The sequence below is a fragment of the Anomaloglossus baeobatrachus genome, chromosome 5 (assembly GCF_048569485.1).
Source record: "Anomaloglossus baeobatrachus isolate aAnoBae1 chromosome 5, aAnoBae1.hap1, whole genome shotgun sequence".
NCBI classification, from domain to species: Eukaryota; Metazoa; Chordata; class Amphibia; order Anura; family Aromobatidae; genus Anomaloglossus; species Anomaloglossus baeobatrachus.
Window position 1 is genome coordinate 441,200,369 of NC_134357.1, and position 27,352 is coordinate 441,227,720.

Here is a 27,352-nt window from a genome sequence, read left to right on the forward strand (position 1 = left end):
ACATTGCCTGAGCAGAAGGAAGTAAAGCGGGCTTTACACGTTACGATATATCTAACGAGATGTCGGCGGGGTCACGTCGTAAGTGATGCACATCCGGCATCGTTAGTTATATCATAGCATGTAACAGCTATGAACGAGCAGAAATACTCACCTTCTTGTTCATCGCTGACACGTCGTTCATTTTCTAAAAATCGAGTGTCCAGTTGTTCATTGTTCCCGAGGCAGCACACATCACTCCGTGTGACACCCCGGGAACGATGAACACAGCTTACCTGCGTCCCGCCGGCAATGCGGAAGGAAGGAGGTGGGCGGGATGTTTACGTCCCGGTCATCTCCGCCCCTCCGCTTCTATTGGCCAGCCACTGTGTGACGTCGCTGTGACGCCGAACGTCCCTCCCCCTTCAGGAAGTGGATGTTCGCCGCCCACAGCGAGGTCGTTTGGAAGGTAAGTACGTGTGACGGGGGGTTACAGGATTGTGCGACATGGGCAACAAATTGCCTGTGCCGCACAAACGATGGGGGCGGGTGCGATCGCAAATATGATCGCACAATAAATTGTAACGTGTAAAGCAGCCTTTACTGTTTTTCCAGGATAACCATGTATGTGGCTTGATTCATACGTCCTATGCAAAGTTTACTCTGCCCAAATTCTTGAGTAAGGTAATTTTCTCTAATGAGTCTAATTTTCAGCTTTGACCAACACCTGGTCGTCTAATGGTTACACGGAGACCTGGAGAGGTGTACAAGCCACAGTGTCTTGCACCCACTGTGAAATTTGGTGGAGGATCGGTGATGATCTGGGGATACTTCAGCAAGGCTGGAATTGGGCAGATTAAACTTTGCGTAGGATGTATGAATCAAACTGCATACAAGGTTATCCTGTAAAAACAGTTGCTTCCTTCTGCTCAGGTAATGTTCCCCAACTCTTAGGACTGTTTTTTCCCAGCAGGACAATGCGCCATGCCACACAGCTAGGTCAATCAATGTGTGGATGAAGGACCACCACATCAAAACCCTGTCATGGCCAGCCCAATCTCCAGACCTGAACCCCATTGAAAACCTCTGGAATGTAACCAAGAAGAAGATAGATAGTCACAAGCTATCTTACAAAGTAGAACTGCTTAAATTTTTGCACCAGGAGTGGCATAAGGTCACTCAAAAGCAGTGTGAAAGACTGGTGGAAAGCATGCCAAGAGGCCCAAGACGCATGAAAGCTGTGATTAAAAATCATGGTTATTCCACACAATATTGATTTCTGAACTCTTCCTGAGTTAAAACATTATTAGTATTGTTGTTTCTAAATGATTATCAACTTGTTTTCTTTGCATTATTTGAGGTTTGAAAGCAATGCATTGTTTTGTTATTTTGACCATTTCTCATTTTTAGAAAATAAATACAAAATGTATTGCTTGGAAATTCGGAGACGTTGTGAGTAGTTTATAGAATAAAAGAACAATTTACATTTCACTCTAAAATATACCTATAAAGAGAAAAATCAGAAAAACTGACAATTTTGCAGTGCTCTCATAATTTTTGCCAGAGCTGTATTAAAAAATGTCCAGAAACATTTTTGTTTAATGTCATATAATATTTGATTTATATTGGTTGTTTTCGTTCTTATATTATTTAAAATATTTAATATTTAAATAATATTTAAAATATATTTCCATGGTTTTTACAAATGTATTTTGTTACCTAAAGGAGATTTTGAACGCAGTAAATTTTCTTTGTAGATAATCATGTGTAACGAATTTATCATTAATTGGTTTTCAATGTGGGCCATTCTATGTGGTTTTCAATGTTTGTCTCACCATGTAGAAGTAGATTCAGTAAACAAGGGCGTTTACCTGAAACATGTTTGAATTGTATCCTGTCCAACATGGATTTTAAATGCATTAAATAAAGAATTTATATTTTATTCAGAGGATCCGGATCTCCTTTCTTTTTACGTGAAGTGTTGCAACCTTGTTGCAATGACGCAGAGCTCAGGGAGCTGCAAAAAATGTGTTTGAAAGAAGAAAAATTTAATTTCTCCTTTTCTGTGCCATTTACTTGTCTCACACTGATAACACCTTTTTTACTTAAAAGAGCTCATTTACATAAAATGATTATTTATCCACAACAAGGCATCTGATATGAGCCATAATAGTATGTGTTGTGAATGTTAGTTATGTTTTGGCTGCTGGGAGGCTCCCTCTGGTGGCCAGGAGTGGTTTGGACTTGGACCAGGTGTGTTGTGCAGTGGGTGTTTCCTTTGCTAACTCTCTGCTTATTTAAATCCTGGTCTGATTGTAGGCTGTTGCCGGATGTCAGTTGTTCTTTGTATCTCCAGCCTGCTTAATCCTGCTCTACACCACATCTTCCCCAGATAAGTGCTTGCTCTTTATTTATTGTCTGGTTCTTTTGTTCATCTGGGTTTGTCATTTGCTGTGGTTGGTTTCAGTTTATTTGCTTGCAGGGATTTCCCCCCTCAGTGGATTGTTGAGGAACTCCCTGCAGTTCTGTGTGGGGAATAGCTCCTTTGGGTCCATGTGTTTGTGGCTTGTTGACTTTGTTATGATTCTTGTTTTCTGTTCATTGGTATGACAAGGGCACCTGGTATAGGACGGAGTTCAGATCGTGCGATCTGAGGGCCTTTTTGTACTATCAGGAAGTTGGTATTTTGCAGGGTTTTTCTCTGGCCACCATCAGTCCCTTTCCTGTCCTTTCCTATTTTAATCAGCGGGGGCCTCACCTTTTGCTAATCCTGTCATCTACCTGTGTATTGTGTTTTTCCTATATCACCGCAGTCTTTGAATGTGGGGGGCTAGCTATTCTTGTCTATTTTCTGAGGCAGAGAGTTATTCATCTTTCCTACCTTTAGGATAGTTAGTTCTCCGGCTGGGTTCGCGGTGCACAGGATGTTAGTTCACCCCTCGGCTACTTCTAGTTGTGATGGTTAGTAAGGGGATGGCGGCCAGATTAGTTGCCAATGCTCTTGTCACCTTTTGCCAATGATTTGTTGTGGTCTTCCATGGTTCCGGATCATAATAAGTATGACTATTGTCAGCATTCTATAACCTGCATGCAAATATTAACAGTTTAAAAAGGTCAAAGTGGTGACAGATTCCCTTTAAAGACTTGACAGCTCACATGTTACATTTGGCATAATATATATTTTTCTGTTCAGAGCAACTTTGGGAGCAGAACAGCAACGGACATGCAGATCTACAGTCATGGATATGACTACCCCCAGGAGTAGCTAATCTCACTTTGCTGGCTATTATTGGCCCTATTGCAAGATAATTAACCCCTTAACACTCCATGACAGATGTATATGTAAAGGAACAGGTTGGGGTTTGTGTGGAGATGGGTAAGGACTAGAGATGGGTGGACTCACAGATAACCTGGACCAGCGGGTCCCTGTTAATTTTTTTTTTTAAATCCATCTCCAATCCGGAAACCACTTCCCATATAAGTCTATGGAGTCCAGAATCCGGCGATTAAAAATGGTGGTGGAATGGATAGGGGGGGTAGGAGCATGCGCGGTGTATTCACCGAGGCTGTGTGTCATGGCGTCAAGCTGTTTCCAGGTCGCGCATTCACTTCCGGTACTGCGCATTATCTCCTCGCATATGCACTGCTTTCCCTGCCCCTGGCTGTCCTGGTGTCTGTGATTGGTTGCAGTCAGGTACGCTACCCCATGCTGTGTGACAACGTCTGCCTGCAACCACTCATAGGCACGGTCTGTGGGTCAGTATCGAGGTCTAAAAATAAATAAAACAATTGGCGTACAGACCCCTCATATTATGATACCCAGCACAGATAAAACCATGGCTACAGGCTGCAGCCCCAAGCCTGCATTTATCTTTGCTGTGTTGCAAAATAAGAGGAACTGCATGCGGCTTTTTTTTAATTATTATTTTAATAAACGATGTGCGGTCCCCCCAGTTTTGATACCATGCCACGATAAAGGCCGACACCTGGCGCTGGTATTCTCAGACTGGGGAGGCCTATGGATATTAGGCTGCCCCACAGCCTAAAAATAGCAACCTGTAGATGCCCGAGGTTGTCACATTTATTAGATGCGACAAGCTCGGTGCTTTACCCAGCTCTTCCCGATTGCCCTGATGTGGTGGCGATTGGGGTAATGAGGGGTTAATAACATCCCACAGCTGCCACTAAGCCCTATTTTAGTAATCGCAACGTCTATGAGACACCCCCATCATTAATCTGTAAGTGAAAGTAAATAAACCAAACACCAAAAAAATCCTTTATTTGGAATAAAATACAAAAAACACCCTATTTCACCACTTTATTAACTCCAAAACACCCCTGCAGGTCCAACATAATCCACACAAGGTCCCACAACGATCCTGGCTCTGCTACATCTCATTCACAGCGAGCGGCTATAGAGCATGAATGCCCGCTGTGACTGCAGACAGACTGACTGCTCCACACGATCAGTGGTGACATCACTCAGGTGATTTGCCACGGTTTTCTGCCAGGAAGTGCAGATTTGGTGCTGAAATGGTCTGTGCCAGATTTCAGCACCAAATTTGCACCTCCTAGCAGAAAAAAAACAACATTTTTTTTGGTTGTTTTTTTTTGCCGTGGTATTGAGGCAGTTTTTTTCCAGGTGTAAATTGGGTGCATGAATATAGTGTTAAAATTTTAGCACTGAATCTGCATCTCTTGGCAAAAAAATGTGATGTGTTTTCTGCAAGGAGATGCAGGTGAGTTCACTGTCTTTACTGAGATCACCTTAGGTCAGGTTACTTGCTGTCCCAGGTGGAGGACTGTGGGAACTTTCAGCTGTGACTGCAAATAACCTGAGTGACGTCACCGCTGATCACGTGGCTCAGTCTCTGTCTTCAGTCACAGCAGGCAGTCATGCTCTATGGCCGCTTGCTGTGACTTGGATATAGCAGGGCTGAATCGTCGTGGGACCTCATGTGGATTATGCCGCACCTGCAGGGGTATTTTGGGGTTAATAAAGTGGTGAAAGAGGGTGTTTTTTTTCTATTTCACTCCAAATAAAGGATTTTTTCTGTGTTTGTGTTTCTTTACTTTCACTTACAGATTAGTAATGGGGGGGTCTCATAGATGCTGCCATCACTAATCTAGGGCTTAGTAGCAACTGTGGGCTGTTATTAACCCCTCATTACTCCGATTGCCACCACATCAGGGCAATCAGGAAGAGCAGGGTAAAGCTCCGAGCTTGTCGCATCTAATGGATGCGACAATCGTGGGTGGCTACAGGTTGCCATTTTTAGGCTAGGGGTGGTACAATAAGTATTGACCTCCTCAGCCTGAGAATGCCAGTACCAGCTGTCGGGCTTTATCATGGCTGTATCAAAATTGGGAGGGACCGCATGCCGTTGTTTTAAATTATTTATTTAAATTAAAAAATAAAAAAAAAGCTGCATGCGGTTCCTCTTATTTTGATACACAGCCAAGATAATTGCACGGCTGAGGCTGCAGCCTGTAGCCATGGGCTTTATCTATGTTAGGTATCATAATATGGGGGGACTCTACACCAATTATTTTATTTATTTTTAGACCTTGATACTGACCCACAGACTGTGCCTATGAGTGGTTGCAGTCAGACGCTGTCACACAGGCTGGGGGAACGTCTGACTGCAACTAACCACAGATGGAAGGGCAGCCGGTGGGTGAGGAAAGCAGTGCATATCCGATGATATAATGAGTGGCGCCGGAAGTGAATGCACTACCTTGAAGCAGTTTGCCGCCATGACGGAGCCTCGGTAAGTATGAAGCTCTTGATTCAGTCATATTTTTTTTTATTAGTATTATTACTGTATTATTTATTTTTTTATTTCTCGAGTGCCGGATCCGGATCAAACACCCAGAATCATGGGCCCAGCACCAGAGTACCTTTGAAACTACGCAGTACGGATCTGCTAATCCCTAGTCAGGACCTGAACCTGCACCAAACAAGGCAGAAGCCTGCTGGGTCACAGGCTGGTCTCTGCCTCTAAGGCCATGTTCACACATTCAGTTTTTTGTGAGTTTTTACCTCAGTATTTTTAGCTACACTCAGGAGTAGGTAATAAATACAGAAGTGGTTTTTATTATACTTTTCCTAGTTGTTCCACTCCTGGTTTTGTCTTACAAATACTGAGGTAAAAAAATTCACCAAACACTCAATGTGTGAATGACGCCTAAGAATAGCAATTGGATCCGACACCGTTCACTGTCGTCAACCCCTTAAATGCAGCTGTATCTGGGAATCTATCTGTTCATGTGTGTTCCCAGGGTGGATGGCTGTGGTAGCTGGGACCCCTGTTGTTGCCATATTGTTGTCATAACACGTGATCATAGGATCAAGTCCCTCTATGAGGACTAAAAAATAAAAAGTAAAGTAAAAAAATAAATTTAAAATAAATAAAAGTATCAATCACCCATTTTTTTCCACCATTAAAAAATGATATTTTGTTCATTAAAGATTAATTTTCAAAAGGGAAATGTCATAAAGGAAAAAAAAAAATCAAAACTCTAAAATTGCAGTTTTTCAGTTGCTTCACCTGCCACATAAAAATCAATATGAAGCGAGCAAAACTTTGTATGTACCCCAAAAATGTATTAATAAAATGTACAGCTCTGCACAAAATCCAACAAGCCGTCGCACAGCGCCACTGACTGAAATATAAAAAAGTTCTGGGTCTTGCAATATGGCAACACAAACTAGAGGCAAAATCCTAAAGATAGCAGCAATGACGTATGATCCTGATTGTATACATTTATATTGCCTGGAACCAGTTATTTTATCACCAATTCCAGTCAGATCGGTGCGTGCCTCTAATGATTCTGTCCCTGCATCCGACTTACACAGTTTCTCCATAGGATTCTCCAGAAGACATGCCAAACCTGCGGTTCTACCAGAACCAGATAGAGTTTCAGCCTCACGGTCAGTAAAATCTGTGGTCTTATCTATTTTCTCATACTTTCCCAGACTCCTCAACAACAACATGTACATAGTGATATATCTCCTACTCCTTCTCTGTATTATTGTATACTGAAGCAGATTTGCCATTCAGGACACTGGGAAAGCTGAGTGACAAGCCCAAATGTTGGTGGTCGCACAGCTTTCCCAGAAACACAATAATCAAAAAGTATCTGGTCTATCTTTATTCTATTGTTACTTATGGTCCCTAGTAAGTCGGAATCCACTATCTGGTGGCATTGGCTGTTCCCTTTCCACCATGCTTTACAGTGCATCTCTGTTTGTTTAAACTTATTTTCAGATGGTTATTTTCTAGATCGATATTATATTGAGAAATAATGTTTCTCTCAAATACCTTATGTCGCGGGCGGAGGAGGGGACGCTGCGCTCTCCCACTGCTCGGGTCCGGCTGCTGCTGCTGCTGCTCAGTGGTGGCTCGAGCGGTGGGCCGGATCCCGGGGACTCGAGCGGCGTTCCTCGCCCGTGAGTGAAAAGGGGATTTGATTGTGGGGATTTGATATTGTCCGTGACGCCACCCACGATTGTGGTGAGATTGGTGACACCACCGCTGCTCTGGACAGGGATCCCGGGAGCGATGACAGAGAGCAGCCTGGATGTTAATTCTCCCCTCCGTGGGTAGGGGGTTGGTTGTCCCGAGGCCCGGTGATGGGGTAGGGATGGATTGCAGGCGGGTTACGGGGCCTGGCCAGGTGCAGGGTCGCGGGGGCAGCGCTGTGCCGCACGGCACGGTGGTACTCACTCAGCCAATGATGTACACAAAGTCTCCGGTAAAACAAACGGCTGGATGGACGGGTCTCACAGACGACTGCGGTGTTTCTTCTCCCGGCAGGTTGATGGTGACTGCCTTTCCCTGCACCTGTGTAGTGTGTACGGTTCCGATGGGTTCCCACCGGTAACCCGCTCCCCAGCTTGAAGGATGCTGAAGGAGCCCCTTTTACCCGCAGGCTCTGGCCCTGGGAACTTTAGCCTTGGCGGTGACTGTGTTTCCCTCTCTCGGTTGGACTGTTGCCTTCTGTCGGGACTTTGCTGCTGGGAAACCCAGGAGGTTCCCTTCGCTAACGGATTTGACAAATTCACAGCGACTCCTAGCCTTGTCGGGGTCCGTAAGCCCCTGCCGGATGGTGCTGGCTTCTCTTTGCGTACTGGTCCGGTACCGCCGGGCCACCGCCCGTCCACGGTCCTTACGGCTAGCTCCAATAGGCCACTCCTGCAGACGGTCACCACCGTCTGCCAACCTTGCTATTCTGTCCAGGCCACACACCCGGACCACTTTCTGTCTGCTCCTTTTCCACTTCACTCTCCAACTCTCACTGACTCTTTTTCTCGCCTCCAGGACTGTGAACTCCTCGGTGGGCGGGACCAACCGCCTGGCCCACCCCCTGGTGTGGACATCAGCCCCTGGAGGAAGGCAACAAGGGTTTTTGTCTGACTTTGGTGTGCCTGACCGGGAGTGTGGGGTGTGTTGGTGTAGTACCTGTGACGACCTGGCTTGTCCAGGGCGCCACATTTATGTTGGCAATAGTGCCTGTGAGTGGCGCTATTGCGGACCTCTGTTCCCCATGCCTGACCCCTGGGGTCCGTGACCTCAGGGATCCGGTGATGTCACGTCAAGTTCCTGTTAACCTGATATCACAGCTGCTGGCCGCAGTGTCCGTGAGTGATTGGCTGTGGGCGGTGTTTCACGGCTCATCACCGCTCAGTACAACCCATTAGCTCCCTCCTCTCTCACAGCAGAGCGCTGCAAGCAGGAGACATGCTGGACTGTGACAAGCGGTGAAACACCGCCCACAGCCCAGTGAGCTCAGGAAGACTGCGGCCATCTGCGGTGATGTGAGGTCAACTAGAACTTAACGTGACATCACTGGATCCCCGAGGTCACGGATCCGGGGTTCAGGCCATGGGGAACAGCGGTCCGCAATAGCGCCTCTCACAGGCACTATTGCCAACATGAGGTATTTGAGAGAAACATTGTTTCTCAACATATCGATCTAGAAAATAAAAAATATGGGTAAACCACCCCTTTAATAGTGATAAGAGAGAGAGATTGCGTCCCCTGCCCTCCTGTTAGGGGCTTCCCTAAAAATGCTTGCGTTCCTCATTGACTTCCATTACATTTTGTACACGAGCGTCCAACCTGCTCGAATTGAGTACTGAGCACTGAAGCATTTTAGTGCTCACTTATCATTAATGGTTAGTAATAAATACATTTATGGTATCACACTGACTGATAGATTCTCTTCCAAAAATCAGGGGTAACAATAGAGACTATTCATCAGTTTTGGTGGAACGATTATCAAGAACTTGAAGCCAATCACTCCTACATCCAGTGGTGAGTCTAAGGGTAGGGGATGGTATTACTTCCAGTGTCCATATTGCTACATATGTTTCTGCAACTAATAGATTTTGAATTTTAATTTTCCATCATTTTTAAGACCTGTTTACTGTCAATGAATGGGATCATTGTTTAGGCTCTGTTCACACTGGAAAAAGGATTTTTCTCAAGAAATTTCTCGAGAGTCTAAAAGATTAGCGCACTTGCATTAAAAAAACGCACCAATAACGCATGCGTTTTTTACGTGTTTTTGGTGCATTTTTGGTGCTTTTTTCCTTAAAGTTAGTCTCGGCGATTTTTTTACCATTATCTATGGCAAAAAACGCAGGTACCTGCAGAAAGAAGTGACATGCACATTCTTTTTCTCAAGAAATTCTACAGAAAGAATTTTCTTGAGAAGAAAACGCAGTTGTGCGAACAGCTATTTTTTTTCCATAGGTTTTGCTGGGGAATGTCTTCAGAAATGTTACAACGATTTTCTCAAAAGATTTCTGCAGCAAAAACGCAAAACAAACGCGGGTAAAAACGCAGTGTGTGAACAAGACCTTACACCCAGAAGTTAAATCCCCAATACTTGTCCCAGCTGACGGTTTGTATTCCTATTACTGTAGGCAGTAGCACAGTCTTGTTGTCGGAGGGCTAACTATCCCGTGGTGATAGTATAGAGAAACACAAGAAATATCCAGCTCGCCTGTCCCCCGTGTGCCCGGCATCAAACGTTCCAACAACTTAGATACGTAAAGAAAAGAGGATCCAGTACTCCTAAAAGGGCAGGCTTTCCTCCATCAGTTAAAAAATATTACAAAGACTGTAAACAGTCAAAGCAGAGATCCACCATGATGTTGGTTTACGCGTTTTGAGGCTGAATGCCTCTTAATCACAACTTGAAAACATATGGTGTTCCCTTGAGTAAAACCAGAGACGAACCCCTCCTGCCATCACATGGTCACAAAAATCACAAGTTGTTGTAACTCGTGCCATATGAAATCTGTTGGCTGCACCACAAGGAAGTTGAAACAGAAGATTAATGAACATCTAAGGGATTCTCACAATAGAGAAGCTGCCAATCCGGTCATTGTATCACCATATTTTTTGCAGGACTATGGAGTAAATTTTAGTGGTTTTGAGTTTTGGGAGGAAAGAAAGGGTTAATTTATCATTAAGAGGTGGAGATCAGATGAACCCTCCTCAATACATGATGCTTATTGAATTTTACTGCTGGACACCTCTTATCCGAAAGGTCTGAACAAACGTCCTAATCTAATATTGTATTAAAAGGAACCTGTCACCAGATTTGGGGCCTATAAGCTGCAGCCACCACCAGTGGGCTTTTATATACAGCATTCTAACATGCTGTATATAAGAGCCCAGGCCGCTCTGTAGAACGTAAAAACACTTTATAATACTCACCTAGAAGATCACTCCGGTGCAGACCGGTCGGATAGGTGTCTCCGTTCTCCGGGACCAGTGCCTCCTCTTTCGGCCATCTTTGTTCTCCTTCTTCTGAAGCCGGTGTGCATGACGTGTCCTAGGTCATACACACTCGCTGGTGCTGAGGTCCTGTGCAGGGCAGATCAAAGTATTGTAGCACGCCTGCGCAGGACCTCAATACCGGCCTGTGTGCATGACGTAGGACGAATCATGTGAGACGCCCCTGGACTAGTCAGGGCATCACAGGGTACTGCACCCCTTTCTTGTCTGGTGCAGGACTCAACCCCCCAGAGTTGTGGGATTCTAACTTTTGGTATTGCTCCATCAGCATGCAAATCCTAGTCACACCTCACACCACACCCTGTCAGGCACACCAGTGGGCGGTCTAGCTGGAACAGGGCCATCCGCCTAAGGGGCAGGCAGACTGGTGGGAGGGAGGAAGTCAGTGAGAGGAAGTGGAGAGTAAAGCTTAGTCAGTGTAGTAGTAGCTCCCAAAGAGTGAGGAGCTGGGAGTTGGAGCTCCCTGGGGACTTTTGTCTAGGTCGCGAACGGTGGTCTGGGACCGAAGGAGTTGGAGACTCGGTCGCAGGGTATTGGTGAAAGGTGCCAGGCTTAGTTTTGGGGGAACGGTCGGCACTGGAGTACCTAGTAACTGAACCGGTACCGAGCACGGCGGGGTACTAGGACTCTAGATCAGGGAGTAGCTTCACGCAACCTGATAATTACCCTGTGGTGGATAGTCTCTTTATGAACTTTCCCCAAGAGCTCAGAGATCGAAGGCATCAAAACAAAGAGGGGGATAGGGCTTTCCAGCTTATGCGGCCCACTGAAATTCCAAGTGTCAGCCATCGAGAGCACAGCTTCACTACTTAACAGTGGGGAGTGGGACCCCGACAGCTTCAAGCATAGGGGTCAAAAAGAACACTAAAATACAGTGCATGGAGGCAAGGTACAGATCATCAGCAATACGAAAGGGAGCGGACTCCCGGACGAGCTCCCCTGAAGTGGCAGCGGCACCCAGAGACTTGGTTTACCTTTGTGTCTGCTTTGCGGTCGCATCACTACCAACACTGCCTGAGTGAGTACACTGTCCTCCCCTGCTTCCAACCTGCACCACGCTCCCATACACCACTTTCACCATCCAGAGTCCCGGAGCCTCCACTATCCGTGGAGGGAACGTCATTTGGCTGCCCCACTCCATCTCCCCTGGGTACTCCCATCAACAGTGGCGGTACTCCCCTTACCGCGAACCACGGGTGGCATCACGAACTCTTATCCCCTGTAAATACGCCCTTTGTATTTGAAGTGGCTGCGAGCCCCCGGGTCCGGAGACCCTCGAGCCACAGCAACACCCCGCATCCAAGCGGTTCAACCGCTGCAGGGGCGGCACACATGCACGCCGGCTTCAGAAGAAGGAGAGCAAAGATGGCCGAAAGAGGAGGCAACGGTCCCAGAGAACGGAGACACCTATACAACTGGTCTGCACTGAAGTCATCTTCTAGGTGAGTATTATAAAGTGTTTACGTTCTACACAGTGGCCTGGGCTCTTATATACAGCATGTTAAAATGCATTGCTGTATATAAGAGCTCAGTGGTGGTGGCCGCAGCTTATAGGCCCCAAATCTCGTAACAGGTTCCCTTTAACGGAAGGATTTATTAATGTGTGAAATGTGTCTTTGAATTAAGTCATTTGGTGGTTATATTTCATTTTGTTTAGGTATTTTTCTTTGGGATCATGTAATGGGGTGTGTGACTCTACACAGATGGAAAAGGAGCCCGGTGCAAAAAGAGTAAATGGGCCCTTTGCAGTCCAATAACTCATCAAAACTGCCCACTTACAGCTCCCCCGACTTTGGAGGTAGAAATGGGACCCCCTTACCTCATGGGCACCTGTGCGGCTGCACCAATGATATGTCCGCCCCTGCCTCTCTGCCGAGTCTTAAATCAAGGGAACGCCATATATTTTCACGTTAGTCAGGCATTCAGCCTTGAAACGCGTAAACCAACATAAAGGGGGATCTCTGCATTGTCTGTTTCCAATTTTTGTCATTTTTTTTAACTGATGGAGTAAAGTCTACCCTTTTAGAAGTGCTGCTGGATCCTCTCTTTTGGACGTTTCTATCCAGTGATAATCCTGGATGGGAGCCATCAGTTTCTATCTTCATACACTATAATCCAGAATATTGTTACAGGTTATTTCCGCTGCGAGAGCCCGGTGTGAACCCGTACGCCAGACCGCTGACCCCGGCAGAGATTACGGTAAAGCACGATGTAAAGTCAATCACTGCCAGACACCATATAATGTATAGGGTGTATATAACATATGGGCAGTGTATATAATGTACAGAGTGTGTATTTAAAGGGAATGTGTAATTGGGAACGGGCTTCTTTAAATCAGATTTTTGTGTTCTATGTATTAAAAATGCTTTTTTTCTCCCTTGCATATAATGGTCTATATTAAGACACCCCTCCAGCGATTTTTCTTTATTTCACTGCTGCAATAATGCGTTAAAGTAAGGGGTACTTTACAGTCATGGCCAAAAGTTTTGAGAATGAAACCAAAATGATATTTTCACATGATCTGTTGCCCTCTGGTTTTTAATTGTGGTTGTCTGATGTTTACATCACATACAGAAATATAATTGCAATCATATTATGAGTACCAAAAGGTTATATTGACAGTTAGAATGAGTTAATGCAGGAAGTCAATATTTGCAGTGTTGACCCTTCTTCTTCAGGACCTCTGCAATTCTCCCTCATGCTCTCAATCAACTTCTGGAGCAAATTCTGACTGATAGCTGTCCATTCTTGCATAAGCAATGCTTGCATTTTGCCAGAATTTGTTGGTTTTTGTTTGTCCACCCGTCTCTTGATGATTGCCCACAAGTTCTCAATGGGATTAAGATCTGGGGAGTTTCCAGGCCATGGCCCCAAAATCTCTATGTTTTGTTCCATGAGCCATTTAGCGATCACCTTTGCTTTATGGCAAGGTGCTCCATCATGCTGGAAAAGGCATTGTTGGGCGCCAAACTGCTCTTGGACAGTTGGGAGAAGTTGCTCTTGGAGGACATTCTGGTACCATTCTTTATTCATGGCTGTGTTTTTAGGCAAGACTGTGAGTGAGCCGATTCCCTTGGCTGAGAAGCAACCCCACACATGAATCGCTTCAGGATGCTTAACAGTTGGCATGAGACAAGACTGGTGGTAGCGCTCACCTCTTCTTCTCCTAATAAGCTGTTTTCCAGATGTCCCAAACAATCGAAAAGGGGATTCATCTGAGAAAATGACTTTACCCCAGTCCTCAGCAGTACACTCCCTGTACCTTTTGCAGAATATCAATCGGTCCCTGATGTTTTTTCTGGAGAGAAGTGGCTTCTTTGCTGCCCTCCTTGAAACCAGGCCTTGCTCAAGCAGTCTCCGCCTCACAGTGCGTGCAGAAGCACTCACACCAGCCTGCTGCCATTGCTGAGCTAGCTCGGCACTGCTGGTAGTCCGATCCCGCAGCTGAAACAGTTTTAAGATACGGTCCTGGCGTTTGCTGGTCCTTCTTGGACGCCCTGGAGCCTTTTTGGCAACAATGGAAGCTCTCTCCTTGAAGTTCTTGATGATGTGATTGTTGACTGAGGTGCAATCTTTGTAGCTGCGATACTCTTCCCTGTTAGGCCATTTTTGTGCAGAACAATGATGGCTGCACGTGTTTCTTTAGAGATAACCATGGTTAACTGAAGAGAAACAGGTGGGCGGCATGTTCCGACCGCTCATCTCCTCCCCTCCTTTTCTATTGGGCGGCGGTTCAGTGACGCTGCTGTGACATCGCTGTGACGCTGAACGAACTGCCCCCTTAGAAAGGAGGCGGTTCGCCTGTCACAGCGACGTCGCAGAGCAGGTATGTGCGTGTGACGCTGTCGTAGCGCTAATATTCGCTACGGCAGCGATCTTCACATATCGGCCGTACGACGGGGGCGGGTGCAATCGCGCTCGACATCGCCAGCAAATGCTGGTGATATCGCAGCGTGTAAAGTACCCCTTAGTCCCCTGACCCCTGCAATATAGTCACCCTCCAGCAGATTTACCATTTCTCACCACTACTCTGGTCGGGCTCCGGCGATATTGGTCACAACTCAATACAAGTCTATGAGAGCCTTGTTCTGGCTTCGTTATGATATAATTCCTGACTTACAGCTAGCGCCGAGTGACCAGAACAGTGTCGGTAAAAGGTGAAGCTGCCGGAAAGTGAGTATATGAGAGGGTGAAGGGGACTTACATTTAAAGCGCCACTTCAATGCTGGGGGAAAAAAAACAACAAATTGACTAATCTTGCAAATCGACTAATCTTGTAGTTTACACTTTGGCCTCTGGGACAAGTCTACTGTAGACTTATAACTTCCTGCTATTTACAGAAGACTTTTCATAGTTTTACGCTACATTCCACCATGAGTGTTTGATGAGTTTTTCATGCTGCAGATGTTCTGCACCTATTACGGAAATTAGTTTACTTTAATTTTGGGACATCACACCTCTGGCTGGGGTGCAATGTTCCTGTGGATACGGAAGCCTCAGGGGCGCCACACCCTTGTTGTGGACCTCCAAACCCCCATATGGCAAATGTCCCACCAAGTGTTGACCTGTAGGTTCAGGACCCCGTTGAGCCTCTTCCACACCACAGTCCAGTAAGAGATAGGGCATACTGGGCACAGATTGCAGCAGCACAGAATGGTGGCGACCTCTGCTGAATATGGGGGTTCAGGCCCTCCTCACAAAATACCTATTATGGGGTTTTGTATGTTTTATTAATTTCTCTGCTGTATGAGGTGACTGAGCACTTCTCTCTAAATTCCTTGCCAGTTTTCTCAATGTGTCAGAGGATTTTTTTCTCTTTGGATGGCAAGGTTAGGAAAGATTTTTTAGTTAGCCATCAGGCACAGTCTACAAATATGCATCAGTGGTCATTGTGATTTAATATCGATATAAGTGTGATCATTCAATGACCGGGTTGAACTCTGATATTTTTGGGAAGGTACTGTATATCCAATGTGATATGACTACAGTATCAGATAGTGATTGCATTTGCAAGAAACACCAGTAAGTGGCAGTAGAACACCACCAGTGGTTAACCCCTTAGTGACGGAGCTAATTTTCACCTTAATGACCAGACCAAATTTTGCAATTCTGACCAGTGTCACTTTATGAGGTTATAACTCTAGAACGCTTCAACGGATCCCGGTGATTCTGAGATTGTTTTTTCGTCACATATTGGACTTCGTGTTAGTACCAAATTTAGGACAATATTTTTTGCGTTTATTTATGAAAAAAATTGAATATTGGCAAAAATTTTGAAAATTTTGCAATTTTCAACTTTTGAATTTTTATACCGTTAAACCAGAGATTTCTGTGACACAAAATAGTTAATAAATAACATTTCCCACTTATCTACTTTACATCAGACCAATTTTGGAAACAAAATTTTTTTTTGTTAGGAAGTTAGAGGGGTTCAAAGTTTATCAGCGATTTCTCATTTTTACATCAAAATTTACAAAACCATTTTTTTAGGGACCACATCACATTTGAAGTGACTTTGAGAGGCCTAGATGATAGAAAATACCCAAAAGTGACACCATTCTAAAAACTGCACCCCCAAAGTACTCAAAACCACGTTCAAGAAGTTTATTAACCCTTCAGGTGCTTCACATGAACAAAAGCAATGTGGAATGAAAAAAAAGCAAAAATTAAATTTTACCTAAAAATGTTGCTGTACCCCAAATTTATTCACTTTTAGAAGAAATAACACAACAAAATGGACCCCAAAACTTGTTCCCCACTTTCTTATGAACGCGTCAATACCCCACATGTGATCAGAAACCTCTGTTTGGACAAATGGGAGGGCTCGGAACAGAAGGAGCAATATTTGAATTTTGGAAAGCAAATTTGGCTGAAATAGATTGCGGGCACCATGTTGCATTTACAGGTCCGCTAAGGTACCTAAACAGAAGAAATCCCTCACAAGTGACACCATTTTGGAAACTAGACCCCTCAAGGATTCTATCTAGGGGTATAGTGAGCATTTTAGATCCACAGGTACTTCACAGATTTTGTTAATGTTACGTTGTCATATTGAAAATTTTAATAATTTTCTCAAAAATGTTGCTTTAGCATCAATTTTCTCACTTTTTCAAGAGGTAATTCCAAAAATTTGACCTCAAGGTTTGTTAACCACTTTTTTATGAGCGCGGTGATACCTCACATGTGGTCTGAAACCTTTGTTTGGACAAATGGGAGGGCTTGGAACGAAAGGGGCAATATTTGAATTTTGGAAAGGAAATTTGGCTGAAAAAGATTGCGGGCACCATGTCACATTTGGAGGACCCCTAAGGTACCTAAACAGCAGAAACCCCGCACAAGTGACCCCATTTTGGAAACTAGGCCCCTCAAGGAATTTATCTAGATGTTTGGTGAGTACCCTGAACCCCCAGGTGCTTCACAGAATTTTATAACGTTGAGCCATGAAAAAAAAAAATAAAATTTTACCACAAAATTGTTATTTCAACCAGGTAGCTTTTTTTTTTACAAGAGTAAAAGGAAAATATTCAGCATAACATTTATTGTGCAATTTCTCCTGAGTTTGGCGATACCTTATATGTGGTGGAAATCAACTGTTTGGGTGCACAGCAGGGCTCGGAAGGGAAGGAGTGCCATTTGACTGCAAAATTGGCTGGAATCAATAGCGGACGCCAGGTTGCATTTGGAGAGCCCCTGAGGTGCCTAAACAGTGGCTGTCCCCCACAAGTGACTCCATTCTGGAAACAAGACACCTCAAGGCTTTTATCTAGGTGTATAGTGAGCAGTTTGAATCCACGAATACTTCACAGATTTTGATAAGCTTAGGTTGCCATATTGAAAATTTTCATTTTTTTCACAAAAATGTTGCTTCAGCATCAAATTTCTCACTTTTTCAAGAGACAACAACAAACCGTGGACCCAACAGGTTGTTATCCAATGTCTTATGAGCACAGGGATACCCCACATGTGGCCAAAAACCTCTGTTTGGATAAATGGGAGGGCTTGGAATGGAAGGAGCACCATTTGAATTCTGGAAAAGTTGAGATAAATTGCGGGCACCATGTCACATTTGCAGGGCCCCTTGGGTACCTATACATTCGAAACCCCCCACAAGTGACTCCATTTTGGAAACTGGATTTTATTCAGGAGTATAGTAGCATTTTGAATCCACAGGTACTTCACAAAAATGTTGCTGTAGCAACAAATGTCTCACTTTTAGGCTATGTGGCCATGATCCAGCGACACGGCGTCTAGTACACAGTGTCAGCCTCCTGCAGAGATGTGAGTGTTGTCCACGGGAGAACGCAGCTGCCCATGCCCACGATTTTGGTTCAGGCCGCTGTGGAGCTCTATGCTACCTGCAGAGAACACTCATCTCCGCAGCATAAATTGACATGCTGAGGCTCGGGAAGCTGCGCCACAGGTCGGTTTATGCTGCGGAGAAGAGAAGTACATTGGGCAAGCACATTGGGCATGGGATTTCTAAAAATCCTTCCACTGTGCTTCTACTGCACAATGCAGCGTTATGGACGCAGGGAAAACACTCTGCGCCCAAAACGCTGCAAATCCCGATTGTGGGCGCACAGCCTAAAATGCTACAATGGATGAATGGATAGATGTCAAACAAATATAACGTCCCACCCCCTGCATATTCTAAGCTGGCGCCCTTTAGTGCCTTTCATGTGGCACTAAAGGGTGCCTAGCCTTGTATTTAGCCCCCCAAAAAATTAATTAAAATAAACGACGTGGGGTCCCCCCTATTTTTGATAGCCAGCTAGGGTAAAGCAGACAGCTGTAGCCTGCAAACCACAGCTGACAGCTTCACCTTGGCTGGTGATCAATTTGGAGGGCTCCCCAGGCGTTTTTTAAAAAAAAAAAAAAAACGTGGGGTCCCCCCAAATTAGATCACCAGCCAAGGTGAAGCAGACAGCTGGGGTCTGGTATTCTCAGGGTGGGAAGAGCCATGGTTATTGGACTCTTCCCAGCCTAAAAATAGCAGGCCGCAGCCGCCCCAGAAGTGGCGCATCCATTAGATGCGCCAATCCTGGCGCTTTGCTCCAGCTCATCCCGCGCCCTGGTGCGGTGGCAGACGGGGTAATATATGGGGTTGATACCAGCTGTAATGTCACCTGGCATCAAGCCCTGGGGTTAGTGATGTCACGGCATCTGAACAGATACCCGACATCACTAACCCAGTCAAGAAATAGAAAAAAATAAAGACAAAAAAAAAATTTATTTGAAAAAAAACTCCCCGAAACATTCCTCTTTTACCAATTTATTGTAAATAAATAAATTTCGGTCGCTGTAATCCATTTTTGAGGTCCTACGCCGTCTCTGGATCTTCTAGAATATGGGGGGCACGTTCAGGGAACGTATCCCCCATTTTCTGGAAGAGCAAGCTCTCCATGAGCAGTGTGGGTGCAGTAATCTGAGAATACTGCACTCACACTGCCCCGGTCCAACCTAGGGCAGAGTGACCTGCAGTAACCTCATTCCAGAATATGAGGGGCACGCTCACAGAACGTACCCCCCATTTTCTGGAACAGCAGCCTCTCCATGTGAGGAGTGTGGCTGCAGATCACTGCACTCACCCTCCCCCGGTCCACAGTGGAGCCTGTGCATCAGCGACGTCAGCAGGATCCCTGCTTGCAGGGATCCAGCTGACAGCCGCTGTCTGCGCATGCGCCGCCAGCATTCAAGAGAAGGAGGCGGCGTGATCGCGGGGCCGGAGCACCAGCAGACAGGTAACGTATGACCGGGGGCTGGGGGTGGGGTGACGGAGGGTGACGGGGGGACCTGGGGACAACTTTCTGCCGCATGTGACGTGTCACATGCGGCAGAAAGAGTAGGATGAATGCGGCCGCCATTTTCCACGCTCCGGAGGGGGGAGGGGGGAGGCGGCTCTGGAGAACCGGAGGGGGCTCCGGGGACCAGAGATCTCCGGTGTACCGGAGGAGGGGTCAGGGGGAGGACATTTCCCTCCGATCTGAAATGTTTGATCATTTCAGATCGGAGGGAAATGAATACAGAGCCGGCGGCGGCGGCAGTTTTCAGCGCGCGTCGGCGCCATCTTGGATTTTCCGGAGGGGGGGTAGGGGTGGTGGGGGGACTCTCCGGTCCCGGGGGCTTTGGGGGCACTAGAGGATTATATTTATTTCTCATCTGACATGTTTGATCACGTCAGATGAGAAATAAATCAATTTTACCGGCCATTTTTTTTTTTTTAATGTTGTCGCCGGTATACGGTGTATACCGGCGATCGCATTAACGGGGTCCAAAAAAAACACCCCGATTCATAATCTTGGGGGTCTCAGCTACCTCCGGTAGCTGAAACCCCCGAGATTTTTCGTCACTGGGGGGCGCTACAAGCTTTTTCCGGCCTGACGTCTCAAGACGTCGGAACAGAATAAGTACCCTGTTTTTCCGACGTCTTGAGACGTTAGGCCGTCGCTATGGGGTTAAAGAAGTTGTCCAGTTACCAAAACTGATTTTTTTTTCCTCATAAATCTTGCTAATATGTGCCTCTCCACACAGCTATCATGTTATTTTACGAATATTACCTTTTATTGTGCTCTAGCAGAACATCCTCATTTCTGGCTCCAGCTCTGATGGGGTTAATCGCTCTCTTGACTTCCTGGGTTCAGTTACTACAACTTCCATAATCCTTTGCAGTAACTAGCAATCTATCTCCCAACCCATTCTGACTGTTCCCTCCCCTCAGATCTCCACCACAACAGTTCCCTCCCCTCCTTCCTGTGTGCACTGCCTAATCATGGTAATAGAGCTTTTATTATTTGGTCACCTGCACAACAAGTCCCAGAGTGGAGCAAGATAGTGACATATAGCACACTATGTGTAAGAGCAGAGCATGTCACTGTCTCCACTCTGGGACCTGTGCTGCTGGTGGGAGTATATGATCACACTGCCGATACCGCAGGCTCTCCTGACAGCTGAGCACAGCGGGCGGGTGGATAGTGTGATCATTCACTTGCGTGGCAGGGGGGATTTCAGCTGAGGAAACCCCCCCTGTACTCCACACTGGAGCCCGCACCTCCCACAACTGACCGATGGTAAGCGGCGCCGCTCTGCATTCACCGCTCCACACTAAAGCTCTCTGGATCCTCCCCTCGATGCTGGGCTGTGACGTGCGGTAGTCACCGCCCACAGCCCAGTCAATCAGTGTGAGTGGTGCCAGCCTCCTCTGACGTAAGCGTCAAGTTTGAGAGCCCGGAACTTGGTCGGGACATCAGAGGATGCTGGCGGCCACAGCTCCAGGGGTCATGTGACAGGCACTGAGTGTGCAGGATAGCGCCGCTCAGTGCCAGAACTGGAAATAGAGACCAATTAAGAAGACTCCCAAAATGGTAAGTTACATCCATAGACAAAATAAAAAAAATGGGTGAACCACCCCTTTAACTGAATTGAATTCATAGGCGCCTGTGAGTTCACATTTAGAGAGTTATGACAGGATAGAACTCGGGCCGATCCACTTGTGAAAGAAGCCATAGCAGAACCAGATTGGAAAAACTATAAAAAATAAATCAAGTAAGGTTTCCATTGAAGGATTTGGAGCGTTCAGAGGCAAATTCAGCAAAGTAGGTGAAGCAGTCTTAACAGAAGAGATGTATGATCTTCGTCCTCTTTCCCTCTGGGACTCTAAGTCAATCAGGAGCAGACACGTGAATTGATCCCAGGAAATCGAACAGGCCAGAAAAATCCTCATGTTCAGAAAAAAGGAGTAGTCCTCCTTTACATACCATAAGCTGGAAAGGTTGTCCCCACCTATAAGAGAAATTAGACTCCTTTATTTTAACCAGAAGCAATGCATAGATAGAGAATGGCTTGAGACTAGAGTTGAGCGAGTTTCGAAATATTCGTATTCGCGATGCTCGTAACGAGTACTGTGTAATACTCGCGTATTTGTTCCCGAATAGCGAGTACAATGCAAGTTAATGAGATATGCAAGTAAGTTTCTGCTGGACTCCAGCAGAAAATTACTCGCATTTCCCAGCGAGTATTACACAGTACTCGTTACGAGTATAGCGATTACAAATATTTTGAAACTCGCTCAACTCTATTTGAGACATCTGGTAATAACTTCACCTCAGCCATGTCCAGGTTTACTGGTCCGGCCAACCAAGCCCTTTGTAGGATCTGTTCCTTGTCAACAAAATTGTGCAGATCTCAAAACATCTCTGCGAGTTGAGGAGGACCTAGAGTTAGGTCTGGAAACTATGGACCCTGTAAGTCTTGTAGGTTGCCTCTATACCAGATTAGGTATAGAGAGCTATGTTGCCAGATACCGTGTTTAAAATGACCAAGACCTTTGCATGTAAAAGCTCACTATCACGATTCTCTGTGCAGAGCATCTCACAAACCTGGAGATGCTCTGCGGCGCATACAGATGACACACTGCCAGATCTGTAAGTGCCGCAGGGTATCCCCAAAGGCAAGATGGTCTGCACAAGGAATGGACACACTGTCAGAACTGCAAAATCAGACAAGGTGATTTTCGGGATCTGTTTTCTCATTTGTTTCTCTTAGTAGGAGTCTACCTATGATTTCAATTACAGGCCTCTCATCTTTTTAAGTAGGAGAACTTGCACAATTGGTGGCTGACTAAATACTTTTTTCCCCCCACTGTATGTATATTATGTACAAGGCACTTTTTATATTGTAGAAAGTATCTACATGCATGGACAAAATAGTTTGTACCCTTTTGTTAAAATAAGAAAAACCACAATGGATTGTGAAATAACTTGAAATTGACAAAAGTAATTTAAATTTCAATTGATGGAATATCAACTTATGGAAATCGGACATTGCTTTTGAATTAATATAATAATAATAATCTTTATTTCTATAGCGCCAACATCTTCCGCAGCGCTTTACAATTCAGAAGTTCATATACAAACAAACATAGGTAACAGTTATAGAAGATACAATAATTAAAGAAAGAATAAAGACACCCCTGGTCGTAAGAGCTTAACATTAGAGTTGAGCGAGTACCTAACTATTCATGTGTGCTATACTCATAACGAGTACTGTCTAATACTCGTGTATTCATTCCGAATAGCATGTGCAATGCAAGTCAATGGGGAAAAACTCGCAATGTAACAAGTAACCCGAATTCTGCACTACTGCAACTCGCACGAATAGTACGGCATTCGGGTTACTCATTACATTGCGAGTATTCCCCATTGACTTGCATTGCAAACGCTATTCAGAATGAATACACGAGTATTAGACAGTACTCGTTATGAATACTCTGCAGGGTAATCAATACAGAGGAGGATAATTTTATATTACAGGGAGATTTATGTAAATTGGAGGATTGGGCTGAGAAGTGGCAATTGAAGTTTAACCCCTTAAGGACGAAGCCAGTTTTGTCCTTAATGCCCAGGCCATTTTTTGCAATTCTGACCAGTGTCACTTTATGAGGTCATAACTCTGGAACGCTTCAACGGATCCCGGTGATTCTGACATTGTTTTTTCGTGACATATTGTACTTCATGATAGTTATAAATTTAGAACGATATTTTTTGCTTTTATTTGTGAAAAAATCGGAAATTTGATGAAAATTTTGAAAATTTTGCAATTTTCAAACTTTTAATTTTTATGCCCTTAACCCAGAGAGTTATGTCACACAAAACAGTTAATAAATAACATTTCCCACATGTCTACTTTACATTAGCGCAATTTCTGAAACAAAATGTTTTGGGGTTAGGAAGTTAGAAGGGGTCAAAGTTCATCTGCAATTTCCCATTTTTTCAACAAAATTCACAAAACCATTTTTTTAGGGACCATATCACATTTGAAGTGACTTTGAGAGGCCTAAGTGACAGAAAATACCTAAAAGTGACACCATTCTCAAAACAGCACCCCTCAAAGTACTCAAAACCATATCCAAGAAGTTTATTAACCCTTCAGGTGCTTCACAGGAACTAAAGCAAAGTGGAATGAAAAAAGCAAAAAATAAAATTTTACCTAAAATGTTGCTGTACCCCAAATTTATTCACTTTTAGAAGAAATAACACAACAAAATGAACCCCAAAACTTGTTACCCACTTTCTTATGAACGCGCCAATACCCCACATGTGGTCAGAAACCTTTGTTTGGACAAATGGGAGGGCTCGGAACAGAAGGAGCAATATTTGAATTTTGGAAAGCAAATTTGGCTGAAATAGATTGCGGGCACCATGTTGCATTTACATGTCCGCTAAGGTACCTAAACAGCAGAAACCCCTCACAAGTGACACCATTTTGGAAACTAGACCCCTTAAGGCTTCTATCTAGGGGTATAGTGAGCATTTTGGATCCACAAGTACTTCACAGATTTTGATAACGTTACGTTGTCACATTGAAAATTTTCATTTTTTTCTCAAAAATGTTGCTTTAGCATCAATTTTTTCACTTTTTCAAGAGGTAATTCCAAAAATTTTACCCCAACGTTTGTTACCCACTTTTTTATGAGCGCGGTGATACCTCACTTGTGGTCTGAAACCTTTGTTTGGAGAAATGGGAGGGCTTGGAACGGAAGGAGCAATATTTGAATTTTGGAAAGGAAATTTGGCTGAAAAAGATTGCAGGCACCATGTCGCATTTGGAGGACCCCTAAGGTACGTAAACAGCAAAAAAAACACCACAAGTGACCCCATATTGGAAACTAGGCCCCTCAAGGAATTTATCTAGATGTTTGGTGAGTACCCTGAACCTCCAGGTGCTTTACAGAAGTTTATAACGTTGAGCCATGAAAATAAAAAAATAAAATGTTACCACAAAATTGTTACTTCAACCAGGTAGCTTTTTTTTTCACAAGGGTAACAGGAAATAAATCACCATGAAATTTATTGCGCAATTTCTCCTGAGTTTGTTGATATCTTGTATGTGGTGGAAATCAACTGTTTGGGCACACGGCAGGGCTCGGAAGAGAAGGAGTGCAGTTTGACTGCAAAATTGGCTGGAATCAATAGCGGACGCCATGTTGCATTAGGAGAGCCCCTGAGGTGCCTAAGCAGTGGAGGTCCCCCACAAGTGACCCCATTCTGGAAATAAGACCCCTCAAGGCTTTAATCTAGGTGTATATTGAGCATTTTGAATCCACGAATACTTCACAGAATTTGATAAGCTTAGGTTGCCATATTGAAATTTTCATTTTTTTCACAAAAATGTTGATTTAGCGACACATTTTTTACTTTTTCAAGAGGCAACAACAAAACGTGTACCCCACAGGTTGTTATCTAATTTCTTGTGAGCGCAGGGATACCCCACATGTGGCCAAAAACCTTTGTTTGGATAAATGGGAGGGCTTGGAATGGAAGGAGCACCATTTGAATTTTGGAAAAGTTGAAATAAATTGTGCGCACCATGTCACATTAGCAGGGCCCCTTGGGTACCTAGACATCAGAAACCCCCCACAAGTGACCTCATTTTGGAAACTGGACCCCTCAAGGATTTTATTCAGGAGTATAGTAAGCATTTTGAATCCACAGGTACTTCACAAAAATGTTGCTGTAGTGACATGGGGGTCCATTCTCGATTATCGTTACTGCAGCAGTAACGATGTAGTTCGTCGCTCCTGCGGCAGCACACATCGCTCCGTGTGACGCCGCAGGAACGAGGAACCTTTCCTTACCTGCCTCCCGGCCGCTATGAGGAAGGAAGGAGGTGGGCGGGATGTTCCGGCCACTCATCTCCGCCCCTCCGCTTCTATTGGGCGGCCGCTCAGTGACGTCACTGTGACGCCACACGGACCGCCCCCTTAGAAAGGAGGCGGTTCGCCGGTCACAGCGACGTCGCCGGGCAGGTAAGTATGTGTGATGCGTCTGCGCGATGTTGTGCGGCACGGGCAGCGATTTGCCCGTGTCGCACAACAGATGGGGGCGGGTACCCACACTAGCGATATCGGGACCGATATCGCAGCGTGTAAAGTAGCCTTTAGGCTATGTGGCCATGATCCAGCGACACGGCGTCTAGTACCCAGTGTCAGTCTCCTGCAGAAATGTGAGTGTTGTCCACGGGAGAACGCAGCTGCCCATGCCCACGATTTGGGTTCAGGCTGCTGTGGACTTTAGTTCTATTCTACCTGCAAAGAACACTCATCTCCGCAGCATAAATTGACATGCTGAGGCTCGGGAAGCTGCGCCACAGGTCGGTTTATGCTGCGGAGAAAAGAAACACAGTGGGCACGGGATTTCTAAAAATCCTGCCACTGTGCTTCTACTGCACAACGCAGCGTTATGGACGCAGGGAAAACACTCTGCGCCCAAAACGCTGCAAACCCTGATTGTGGGCACACAGCGTAAAATGCTACAGTGGATGAATGGATAGATGTCAAACATATATAACGTCCCACCCCCCTGCATATTCTAAGCTGGCGCCCTTTAGTGCCTTTCATGTGACACTAAAGGATGCCTAGCCTTGTATTTAGCCCAAAAAAAAAAAAAATAATTAAAATAAATGACGTGGGGTCCCCCCTATTTTTGATAGCCAGCTAGGGTAAAGCAGACAGCTGTAGCCTGCAAGCCACAGCTGACAGCTTCATCTTGTCTGGTGATCAATTTGGAGGGCTCCCCAAGCTGTTTTTTTTTTTTTAATTATTTATAAATAAATAATTAAAAAAAACAAACAAACGTGGGGTCCCCCCAAAATAGATCACCAGCCAAGGTGAAGCTGACAGCTGGGGTCTGGTATTTTCAGGATGGGAAGAGCCATGGTTATTGGACTCTTCCCAGCCTAAAAATAGCAGGCCGCAGCCGCCCCAGAAGTGGCACATCCATTAGATGCGCCAATTCTGGCGCTTCGCCCCAGCTCATCCCGCGCCCTGGTGCGTTGGCTAACGGGGTAATGAATGGGGTTGATACCAGGTGTGTAATGTCACCTGGCATCAAGCCCAGCAATTAGTTATGTCACGGCGTCTATCAGATACCCGACATAACTAATTGACAGTAATAAGAAAAAAAATTGACAACAAAAAAAAATTTATTTGAAAAAACACTCCCCAAAACATTCCCTGATTGACCAATTTATTGAAAAGAAAAAAAAAATCCACTATAATCCATTTGGACGTCCCACGTCGACTCTGGACCTTCTAGAATATGGGGGACACGTTCAGGGAACGTATCCCCCATTTTCTAGGAGGGCAGACCCTCCATTTGAGGAGAGTGGGTGCAAAGAATCTGCACCCACCCTCCCCGGGTCACAGCTGCACAGTGCTGAGCAGCAGCAGCAGCCAGCGTCCTGAACACAGGAAGCTGTTATCTGCTCGGCACATGTGACCGGAGTCTGCAGGGAAGGAGCCGGAGGAGGGGGCCGCGGGGGATCAGCGCTCCGGTATGTATGACACCGGGGGACACCGGGGGACACCATGGGGGGGGTAGGGGGGGACCCGGCAGGGCCTAGGGAGCAGGTTTCTGTCGTATGTGTTATGGCACATACGACAGAAACCATAGGAACACTGTAAATGCGGCCGGCGCGCTGCTGTGCTCTCCGATGCGCGCGGCCATCTTGGATTTTCGGGAGGGGGTTGGGGGTCGGGGGGGCACTTTGGGGATACCGAGGGGACC

General features: G+C 45.4%; 1 protein-coding gene across 1 annotated transcript in view; it reads left to right on the plus strand.

Moving 5' to 3' along the window:
* Positions 1–6,674: 6,674 nt before the first annotated feature.
* LOC142312790 (uncharacterized) overlaps positions 6,675–27,352 on the plus strand; it is a 60,844-nt gene continuing 40,166 nt past the window's right edge. The window contains exons 1-4 of the mRNA XM_075351779.1: positions 6,675–6,791; positions 6,847–6,910; positions 9,218–9,296; positions 12,923–12,989. Of these exons, the coding sequence (XP_075207894.1) occupies positions 6,675–6,791; positions 6,847–6,910; positions 9,218–9,296; positions 12,923–12,989 (327 nt within the window). The remainder of the gene's footprint in view (positions 6,792–6,846; positions 6,911–9,217; positions 9,297–12,922; positions 12,990–27,352) is intronic.